This window comes from Tupaia chinensis, unplaced genomic scaffold, assembly GCF_000334495.1.
Source record: "Tupaia chinensis unplaced genomic scaffold, TupChi_1.0 Scaffold000135_1, whole genome shotgun sequence".
NCBI lineage: Eukaryota > Metazoa > Chordata > Mammalia > Scandentia > Tupaiidae > Tupaia > Tupaia belangeri.
The window spans coordinates 2,513,742-2,525,560 of NW_006159604.1; the positions used below are offsets into that span (position 1 = coordinate 2,513,742).

Genomic DNA, 11,819 nt, shown 5'->3' on the forward strand with positions numbered 1-11,819 from the left:
CCAGAGTCGCTCCTGCAGAAAGGGGGGAGAGAGATCGAAAAGAAGGGGAGGGGGACGGCGCGGCCGTTTACCTGTCTGCCTCCTCATTCGCTCTCCCCCCCTTGTTCTGCTCACTCCTGGTGTCAGCCTATCCGCCTTCCCAAACCCTCCCATTCCCCCGGTGTAGCCCCCCCTTCACTTTCCTTCTCGTCCTCTGTGTTTCTCCTCTCTTCTTTCTTCCCTTCCCCCTCTGGCACTGCCACCTTCTCTCCTACACGCACGCAGGCATATAAACGTAGGTTTTTGATGCTCCTCTGCCTGTTGACCCCGCTATTTTCATGTTTCCAACAGGTTTTTCTTCCCCCAATCCCTCAGCTGCTGCTGCTGCTCAGGAGGTCAGATCTGCCACTGATGGTAATACCAGCACCACTCCGCCCACCTCTGCCAAGAAGAGAAAGTTAAACAGCAGCAGCAGCAGCAGCAGTAACAGTAGTAACGAGAGAGAAGACTTTGATTCCACCTCTTCCTCCTCCTCCACTCCTCCTTTACAACCCAGGGATTCGGCATCCCCTTCAACCTCGTCCTTCTGCCTGGGGGTTTCAGTGGCTGCTTCCTGCCTCGTACCGATACAGAAGAAGCTGCGTTTTGAAGACACCCTGGAGTTTGTAGGGTTTGATGCGAAGATGGCTGAGGAATCCTCCTCCTCCTCCTCCTCTTCTTCACCAACTGCTGCAACATCTCAGCAGCAGCAACTTAAAAATAAGAGTATATTAATCTCTTCTGTGTCTTCGGTGCATCATGCAAACGGCCTAGCCAAATCTTCTACCACCGTCTCTAGCTTTGCTAACAGCAAGCCTGGCTCTGCTAAGAAGTTAGTGATCAAGAACTTTAAAGGTAACCAAGGCCAAAATCCATAATCACCTCCTAAGGATTTGACACTTGAGTGGTCACGTGCTCTATTTATGTTAATATATTAAACAGTATAGAGGTGGCCTAATGTTTTATGCATAATCAATGAGGTGGAGAGGAGGTCCTTTTTTTAGTGGAGGGCTCATTTCTGGGGAAGGTTAGTATCCTTGTGCTGAAGCATACAAGGGGTGTTTCTGTGCAGTATTTGAGATCTTTCTCAACCTATTGCATTTAATCTGTTATTCCGCATAACAGTGACTGTCAGTATGATTGATCCGGATTTTACAGGTGAGAGATTTTTATTCTGAAGAGGTTTATTTATTTCAGGTGCATAGTGAGCCTTGCCACTGCTTGGATTTTTATTTTTATGCTTCAGTAGGCCACATTCTCCAGTCCCTAGCAAAGCAGGTAGCAGGGGTGATCTTTACATGCTCAAATATGATTTGTAATTAAATTGATAATGTTCAATGCTCTATTCACAAAACTCATTGTGGAAGTAATATTTGGAGAAAATAGTCTCTGCATTTCTTTCCAAAGGTAGGGTTTGAAAGTGAAAAATTCTGTCTATACACAGAAGTAGTAACTCTGTACCACTAGTCTAAAGATAGGAGCAATTACTACATCTTTTTTTTAATCACTAAAATGGGTTTTAAAGTATTGACTTGCCTTTAGGAGAATGGGTTCATGTCATGTTTGAGATATGTCATTAGGAGTGTGTTATGAATGCACTGATGCAAATATGAAATCATCAATTTGAAACATTTGAGCTTAATTTTTTATGTGTTGAGTGTGTTCCTGTCTTTCTGACTTACTTTTTCGGCACTCTTAACTAGCAGGTAATAGATGCTAAAATGTTTATGAAATGGAGAAGTAAATGAATGAACTTAAGTAATGATTACCAGATAAGTGCTTTGTGGCTAAATATTGAGAAAATTGGGTTCTCCATGCTTGTGTGTTCAGCATTAGTGTGGAATTGAGGAATATATTCTATTTTGTCTTAGGCAGAGGGTTCTGATATCATCTATTTTTAACCCTTTCTTTTTTATATTACTCTTCTCCCATGCCCAGGCTCTCAAGAGTGTTGTATTCTTTCTGAGTTAACAGTAGAGCTTTCTGAAGTGAATATGAACTGTAATTGACTGATGTATTATTCATCACTTCACTTAAAGATTTATCAGTTTATCAGCCAAATTTTTTTTTTTTTGAAGAAATAAGCTGTGATCCTAATTATGTTTTCTAATCAGTTTCGGAGATTTCATTTGTCTGTCCCTCCCTCTTAAAAACATTATTAAGGCATTCAGATGTTTTATTTTTTTTTTGGACTTATTGCTGGTCAATGAAGTTAAAGCCTAGAATAAGATTTTTTTTTCCATTCTGAAAATGTTACATAGGTTCTGGAATCATAAGGAGTTTTTAATTTTAAAAAATTTCACTCTGCTTGTAAGTGTAGTTTAAAACCTGAGTTGAGATGTTTCTATTATCTTCTGTAGATGCTTCATAAATTTGGGAACCAAACAGACCTGGATTAGAATCCCAGTTTTGTTGTTGATTACCTATGGCAAACTTGGGCACACTTACTAAGTGAGCTCCAGCCTCAGTTTCCTCACTTGTAAAGTATGGATAATAAAACCTTCCTCAGGGCATTGTTGGAAGATTTGTTAATGTATGTGAAATATCTTGTACGTAGTAGACACTTAGTATTTTAAATCTCAGGTACAAAATGCATGTCGACTTAGGTTTTACTCATGATAGGCTAGATTAGGATTCTTGTTTTTTATGTCATTCTTAAGTTATTATTTTTGAAGCAATACAGTCCACATGAGAAAAAACTCACTTTCAGTTTTAGTGGATGAGTCAAAATGACTTAAACAGTATTCTTGCATTTCACATATTGTTCTTTATACTAAGCTTAAACACAGTGGTTTAACATTTAGGTATAATGGTTATAAAGATCAGTTTACCTTTAAAAATAGTAATGCTGTTATGTTTTATGGATCTTCTCTTACTACGTCCTACATATTATTCTGATACCAACCTTTTACATATCACCTAGATAAGCCTAAATTACCAGAAAACTACACAGATGAAACGTGGCAGAAACTCAAAGAAGCAGTAGAAGCTATTCAGAATAGTACTTCAATTAAGTACAATTTAGAAGAACTCTATCAGGTATGTATTAATGTCGATAACCAGATTTGATGCACATCAATTGATGTGGGATGTGTATGGATTTTACTTCTTAAAATGAGTCCTTAAGTAAACTTTCCATCCCCTTCTGGTTACATTTTTTCTACTAATTGATGAACTCTATTTTATAATCAGACCACAAATTCTCACATAGACTGTGAATACAAACGGACGGGTATAAGTTGGGCTTATCTTGAACTCTTCGGATTAGGAGCTACAGTTAGGTGTACTGTGGAGTATCATAGGTTTTTCCTGTAATGTAATCCTTTAGCATGAATTTCAAAGGTGATTTCTGGTTGACATATCACTCTGCTGTCAAAGTCCCGCTTCCTTGTTTCATCTACCTATGGGAAAGGCCTCAAGACGTAAAGGTTTTCTTTATTCCTACTATATCCTTTATTTTACTTCTTTCCTATTAGTAGCCTTTTGCCATTTTTATTATTATTATTATTTTGCTGTATGTGTTTGTCCTATCTTCTGAACCACAGGACAAATTTTAACCCAGAAATGAGTAAGTTGTAACCCAGCAACATAGTCTGAGATTCGAATTTGTTTCTTTTGCTTAGCAAACAGGTCTTTACTTGAAAGGTTTAACTTAAATACAATGCAAAGGATAATTATTGATTTAGATTTTTTTTTTGTGACCAAGAGATTTTTCCCTGTTGTGTTTTGTACAGAAGCAACTAATTCAAAAAGTTACTTTCCTTTTTAGCATCAGCAGTTTGGTATTTAACAAATACTTCAGAGTACAATAGCCTGAGTTTTTATACTGATGATTACTTTGTAAGAAATTATGTTGGTTCAATTTATCATTATTAGTAGTTCTCATGTTTTAGTTTCAAAGGTAGTGTGGTGATGGATCAAGAGTCAGAAGACAGGTTTGGGATCTAGTTTTCACTGCTGTGACCTTTGTGATGTTGGAGAAGGAACAGTTTTAGTTTCCTTCTCTGCAAAACCAGAGAGAATACCCACCCTGTCTACCTCACAGGGCTGCTTATAAGAATCAGATACAATGTTTATGAAGAACACCTTGCAACTCTATGATATATAATAGTGTAAGATGATGTTATTGCTAGTTAGATTTGTTGAGAAGCACAATGTATCCTTTCGCTTGTAATATGTCAGTTGGCATCACTGGTTTCTGTTGCTGTGAAAATTAAATGAGTTGGTACATGCAAGACAATCAGAATAATGCTCAGCATATAGTAATAATGCTATGTATTGTAAGCATCACAATGCTATGTAAATGTCAGCTTATAGTAGTAGTACTAAGTTATTACTTAAGGATAAGCCTACTCATTCGACTCTCTTGGTGTATTACATATATGGCTTCTGGGCTGTACAATAATAAAAGTAGAATTATGGCATTAGAGTTGGGAAGGCCTTAAGAGATCATGTAGTCCAGTGTCTTTTCTTCATATAGTGTATGTGAGTGACAGCCTACAAAGCAGGTGCATTTTTTTTTTTTTGGAGAGGTTTTTGCTATAGGGCACGTGAGCTCGCCAGAAAGACAGAGACAGACAGAGAGACAGAAAACAAGAAATCACCCCGGCAGGGGGTATGGCCACACCACAATCCCTTTTCCTCCATTCTCCTCTCGGATCCTCGGCACACACACACACGTGCCTGGCGTGAGTTTAAGCCACTGGGACAGGACTCAAACCATGGTCAACTACATGAGAGTCCAGCGACGTAGCCATTATGCCATCTGCTGGTCCCAAAGCAGGTTCATTTTATATTATCTCATTTAAGCATTATAGAAACCCTTGCTGACGTATTATCACTGCTTTATTTTTATTTTTATTTTTTTGGAGAGATTTTCACTGTAGGGCGCGTGCGCTCGCCAGACAGACAGAGAGAGACATAGAGACAGAAAGCGAGAAATCACCCCCCAGGGGGGATGGTCACGCCGCAATCCCTTCTCCTCCATTCTCCTCTCGGGATCTTGGGCATGCACGCACACGCGCCCGGCGTGAGTTTTAAGCCACCGGGTCCGGGACACGAACCGCGGTCGACTACGTGGGAGTCCAGCGACATAGCCATTACGCTAACTGCTGGTTCCCTTATCACTGCTTTATTGATGAGGAGACTAAGTCTCAGAGAAATTAAATAACCTGCCCAAGGTCTTGTATGAGGGGACTTCAGAAACTTTATGGAAAACTGGAATTAAAGCTCAAGTTTATTTTAAATGTGTTTATTTTTTTTTTAACGTAATGTCCATTTTCCATGAATATTTTGAAGACCCTTGGTATTGGCAGAGTGGAAGTGACTCAAATTGAGACACTCTATTTTTACTTTAGTATACTTTCACTACTTTTCTGCCTCACTAACACAACACAGCAGTTTGAATATTCTGTATTATAATAAGTGTTGATTGTAGTTAATGAACCCTATTTACTTGGCCTTGGATAATTTTCTAGAACTTTTGACTTGAAAATATCTCCTTTGATATATTGACACCATTAAATTTTTCTTCAACAGCTTATAGCTTTTATTTTTTGTTTTTGCTTTCTTTTTTTAGTTTTGCTATAGGGCATATTTGCTTGCCAGAGACAGAGAGAGGGAGGGAAAGTAAGAAATCATCCTTTAAGGGGAGACGGCCACACTGCAGTCCCTTCTCCTTTACCCTCCTCTTGGTATTTTGGGCATGCACACACATGTGTCACGTATTTTTCAAGCCTCTAGGTCCAGGACCCATACTGTGCTGTTAGCCATGTCGGGTATAGCTGCCTTAATCTCCATGTCACCTGCTGGCCTAGTTTTGCTTTCTTGTACTTTAGGACTGCAGTTATATTTCTTTACTCTCAAATCATAAGTGTTATGACTTTTCATCCTGAGTTTTCATAGAATTGCATTGCTTTCTCTTCTTTTGCTATAGGAGTGTGTGCTTGCTGGAGAGGGGAAGAGAGAAAGAGAGCTCAACAGTAGCAATGGAGAAATCACCCACCCCCCACTGGGGGGTGGCCATGCTGTAGTCCTTTCTCCTCTCAGGATTATGGGTGTACATGCACATGCACCCAGCGTTCTTCTAAAGCTGCTGGGTCCAGGACTCAAACTGCAGTTAGCCCATGGGGATCTAGTCACCTTAACCACCATGCCACCTGGCTTGCCCACTGCTTCTGCTATAATAAATTCAAAAGCATTTGTTTTGAACTCTTTTATAGTTTTTGACCTTAGTTTTATAAATGTTCTTTTGAATTATACTCAGAAAGATTATTTTGAGATGTTCGTGTTTAAATTGGAGGATAAAGCAGATAAGGTTATTTCATACCATTTGAACTTCAGGTTCTTCTTTGATTTTGGCTCACTGAAATGTAATTTAAAAAGTACTTGGGAACCGGCAGTTAGCGTAATGGCTATGTTGCTGGACTCCCACGTGGTCGACCGCGGTTCAAGTCCCGGACCCGGTGGCTTAAAACTCACGCCGGGCATGTGTGCGTGCGTGCCCAAGATCCCGAGAGGAGAATGGAGGAGAAGGGATTGTGGCATGACCATCCCCCCTGGGGGGTGATTTCTCACTTTCTGTCTCTATGTCTCTCTCTGTCTGTCTGGCAAGCGCATGTGCCCTATAGCAAAAAAAAACCTCTCTCTCAAAAAAAAAAGTACTTTATGGGGCCAGAGGTTGTTTTCTTTCTTTCTTTTTTTTTGGAGAGGTTTTTGCTATAGGGCACATGTGCTCACCAGGAAGAAAGAGAGAGACAGAGAGACAGAAAGCGAGAGATCACCCCCCAGGGGGGATGGCCACGCTGCAAGCCCTTTTCCATTCTCCTCTCGGGATCTTGGGCATGCACACATACTCGCTCAGCGTGAGTTTAAGCCACCGGGTCCGGGACTTGAACTGTGGCCGACTATATGGGAGTCCAGCGACATAGCCATTACACCAACTGCTGGTCCCCAGAACGTAATTTTCTACATCATTTTGATTTTAGGAAAATATTTATTTACTTGTTTATTTGTTGGTGATAGGGCACATGTGCTCACCAGAGACAGAGGGAAAGTAAGAAATCACCTCCGGGGTGGGGTGGGGGGGAGGATAGCCATGCCATAATCCTTTCTCCTCCATTCTCCCTCTGGGATCTTGTGCATGTAAATACATGCAGCTGGAGTGAGTTTCAAGCCACCAAGTCTGGGACTTGAACCACAGTCAGCATGTGGGAGTCCAGCAACTTAACCACTCTGCCATGTGCTGCCCCCCCCCACAGTAGAGCTTTTATAACAGAATAATTCCCACCCAAGTTTTCGAGTCTGTGTATGCAAATAAAGGATTGAAATATTCTGATTAATTCTAGGCACAGTCTTATTGGCCCATTGAAATTGGTACTGTTCTGATTGCTCACTCACTCCCTGCAATAGAGGTCAACTTTAGATTACTTAGTCTCAGCACATATGTCCTGCAAATGTACAAAATAGTAGTTAGCACGAGATTTTTCTTATTGAGACTAGTTCTGGCTCGTTATAGTGTGTTCATGTAGACCCAGGATTTGAACCTAGAGCCTTTTCATATGGCTTCAGCATCATGCTACCACCTGCCACTGCATCATGCACCCCCCTGCCACTGCAACCGAGTCTAAAAGAAATTTAAATGAGTTTTTAAATGATCTTTCCTTGACAAACTTGCAATCCTGTAAGAGTGAGGCCATAGTAAATGTTTAGGTTTGATGGAGTTTGTTTTTGATTAAGTACAAATAGGACTTCGGATAAATGCAGTGACTTTTGAATTGATCAGCCTGCTCTAGATTAGAGATCTTTCACTCATCGTGTAACTTTGAGCTAGTTACTCCTCTAATCCTTGGTTTCCTCATTTACAAAATAGGGAGACTGAGACCAACAGATGGTGTAATGGCTATGTCACTGGACTCCCACATAGTTAACCATGGTTTGAGTCCTGGACCCGGTGGCTTAAACCTCACGCTGGGCACATGTGCGTGCGTGCCCAAGACCCTGAGAGGAGAATGGAGAAGAAGGGATTGCAGCGTGGTCATCCTTCCAGGGGGTGATTTCTAGCTCTCTGTGTCTCTGTCTCTCTCTCTCTGTCTGGCGAGCGCATGCATCCTATAGCAAAAATCTCTCTCTCTAAAAAATAAAATAAATTAAAAAATAAAACACAAAAAACAGGGAGACTAACAGTACCTGCATTATTGCAAAATTGGTTCCTTTTGAATAAGATGTTGCTAAATGTAAATTAACTATACTTAGAATAGTCCCTGTTATATATTGCTATAATCAATGATGATAAATATGAGTCTTTAAAAAGAAATCTTTAGGGATCAACAGTTAGCATAATGGCCATGTCGCTGAACTCCCATGTAGTTGACTGTGGTTCGAGTCCTGGATCCAGTGGCTTAAACTCACACTGGACGCGTGTGCGTGCATGTCCAATATCCCGAGAGGAGAGTGGAGGAGAAGGGATTGCAGCATGGCCATCCCTCCTGGGGGGTGATTTCTCGCTTTCTGTCTCTCTATCTTGCTGTCTTTCTGGCAAGCGCATGCGCCCTATAGCAAAAACCTCTCCAAAAAAAAAATCTTTATTTTAAAATTACATTTTATTTTAGAGGTCTAAAGCTATACATGTTTTTAAATTCTAAATCCACACCGGGTGAGAACATCTGGCTGATCAAATAGACTACATTCCAAATATGCTTCAATAGACACCATTAGTGGAATTGAAAAAAAAATAATAGAAAAACAGAGGAACTCTCTAGGAACAGTGTCTTTCTGCACTTCTCAAGAAGGTGTCCTGTTTTTACATGTGATAGCTTAGGGTTGGAATTTTGATTTTGATGTGAGATTTTTTTTTATTACATAATGATTTTAAATAATGGGATTATTTTTCTCTTGTTCTCAGCCTCGTAACTGCATAGTGTTTTAAATCAGCTTCCTTTGTTGAAGCTGCGGGAAGTTTATATATGAGAGTGTAACATCTATTCCTAGTATAAATGTCTAGCTATTTTCTTTGAAGGCAAGCCTAGTCCACGCTTCATCTCTGATTAAAGTGATTTTATCTGTCATTAATAACAGGAACTCTGGTTAGCAGATTGTGAAAGAAGTCTTAACTAATGAACTTTTCTATTAATGATTCATTTGTAGAATAGATGACCATAAGACTGGAATCAAATAGTGTTTCCATCTCAGTATAGGTTATAAACTGTATACTCTGGTTGCTTAATCAGTCCATGTTTATAGGAGAGCAGTTAGATTCTTAGCCGTGTTGATGACTAGCTTTTGGGTTTTGTGTAATTTAACCATTAATATTTTCACTTTATCGATGTTTTGAAGCTTAGTTTATTACATGTTATGTATTTCTCCTCTACTAGATTACTGCTCAGTATTAGCACCATTTTTTAAAAACATGAAATTACAGATTCTTAATTCTTGATCATTTTTAGTCATATTTAAGCCCCCTTTTTTTGAGAGGTTTTTGCTATAGGGTGCATGTGCTTGTCAGAAAGACAGACAGAAGGTGAGAAATCACCCCCAGGGGGATGACCATACTGCAGTCCCTTCTCCATTCTCCTCTTGGGATCTTGGGCAGCATGAGTTTCAAGCTGCTGGCTCTGGACTTGAACCACGGTAGGCCATGTGGGACTTCACCACAGCAACTATGCCACCTGCTGGCCCCTAATTAATAAATTTCTAAAAGTACATTTTAAAAATATGGCATAAAGCAGAGCTTGTATCATACGCCTAGGTAGTGATTTAACACTTATTTTTGTTTCTATCTCAGTACCTATCAAGATGCAGAATATTTAGTAAATACTCCTTCCTTGTTGAGTTAGTGACTATTTTCTTTTTTGAGAGTTTTTTGCTACAGGGTGTGTGTGCATGCCACAAAGACAAAGACAAAGAGCCAGACACCCTCCCCCCTCCCCATCACCTGGGGGGATGGTCACAGCGCAATCCCTTCTCCTCCATTCTCCTCTCAGGATTTTGGGTATGCATGCACACACCCCGATGTGAATTTAAGCCACCAGGTCCGGGACTTGAACCACGGTCAACCTCATGGGAGTCCAGCAACGTAGCCATTATGACATCTGCTGGTCCTGAGTCAGTGACTATTTTCTATGTACAGAGCTGGACAGATGACTTGGGGATATAGTGATCACTTAGACCTTGGCCCTTAGGTGCTTATGTAAATTCACAAAATTACTTTAGTAGTTTGTTACTAGTATTTTCTTTGAAAAGAAATAAAAATATACCAGGACATCACACATAGAAATGACGTGTATTTTGATAAAGATTTCTATCTTGGTCATGTAAGTTTATATTACGGACAATGGATTGTGACATAAAATATATTTAATATTGCAGGTTGAGGTAAAAAAGTTTTGGAAAATACACATGACTGCCCAAATAAACCTTGCTGAAAAGTGAGGGAAAGCATGGTGCTTAGATTGGAGGGTGTCGAAGGTTATAATCAGATGTGAGACTAAAATGGGTCTTCAGTGCCATTCTAAAAAAGATGATGGAATAAGGACGGGTTTTTGGGAGAGGGGAAGTATTTAAATTTTTTCAATACTTTTTGATTTTGGGGGGATAGGTTTTTGCTATAGGGCACGTGCACTTGCCAGAAAGTAGAGAGACAGTATGAAATCACCCCTCGGGGGGATGGCCATGCCACAATCCCTTCTCCTCCATTCTACTCTTGGGATCTTGGGCACGCACGCACACGCACCCGGCGTGAGTTTAAGCCACCAGGTCTGGGACTCGAACTGCGGTTGACTACATGGGAGTCCAGTGACATAGCCATTATGCCAACTGCTAGTACCTTGAATACTTAATATATTCATTTGGTTCAAGGCCCTGAAAGTATTACAGAGCATGTAGTGAAAAGTCTCACACCTCTTCCTCCAATCTCCAGCTAGTTTCACTCTTCACAAACATTAGTTTTGAGGTATCTTTCCAAAGATAACCATGTTGTGTATGTTAAAACTACTGTGTATGTTTTTATTAATTTTTCCGTTTTTTTTGCATAAATGTCTGTATAAATGATAGCATACTGTGTACCTCACTGTTCTTGGTTTTTATTTATACCTGTTAGGGAATTTTTCTGTAACAGTACATGAAGAGATTGATAGAATGTCGTTGCAGAAGGAAAACTACTACAGCTGGTCTGTATGTTAAGAAGCAGTCAAAGCTAAAGTAGAGAGGCAGGATGTTCCTTTAGAACTTGATTTTTGGTCCAAGCAATGGTGTGGTGGTTAAGGTGGCTAGATCTCTCATGACCGACTTAGGTATTCAAATTCTAGGACCCAGTGCTTGGAAAGCAGAGGTGCATGTGTGTGTATTCTCAAAATTCTGAAAGGAGGGAAATATGGAGGAGAAGGGATTGTGGCATGACCATCTTCCCTGGGGGAATATGCTTTCTCTCTTTCTTTCTCGCTGGCAAGTGCTTGCACTCTCTAGAAAATTTTTTTAAAAATTAACTTTGAAACTCTCCTTAGATGCTCCTGTCTTTCTTGCCTCAAATTAATTTTATTATTTTATTTAACTTTATTTACTTTTTAAAAAAATTATTTAACTTCATTTCTTTATTTTAATTTGACCAGAAAGAAAGGGAGAGAGAGAGAGCAAGTCGCCAGGTCCAGGACTCAAATTGTGGTTGGCTGTGTGGGAGTCCAGCACCCTTAACCACTTCACCACTTGCTGTCCCCTTTATTTACTTATTTTCATTTGACCAGAGAGGGACAGAGCCAGAGCCAGAGCCAGAGCCAGAGACAGTGAGAGAGAGAGTGAGCGAGAGAGAG

At 40.1% G+C, this 11,819-nt stretch overlaps 1 protein-coding gene across 1 annotated transcript in view; it reads left to right on the forward strand.

Annotated features, from left to right (window-relative positions):
• The first annotated feature begins 280 nt into the window (after window positions 1-280).
• CUL4B (cullin 4B) overlaps window positions 281-11,819 on the forward strand; it is a 44,886-nt gene continuing 33,347 nt past the window's right edge. Inside the window, 2 exon segments of the mRNA XM_006144877.3 lie at window positions 281-873; window positions 2,942-3,057. Of these exon segments, the coding sequence (XP_006144939.1) occupies window positions 318-873; window positions 2,942-3,057 (672 nt within the window). The 5' untranslated portion in view covers window positions 281-317.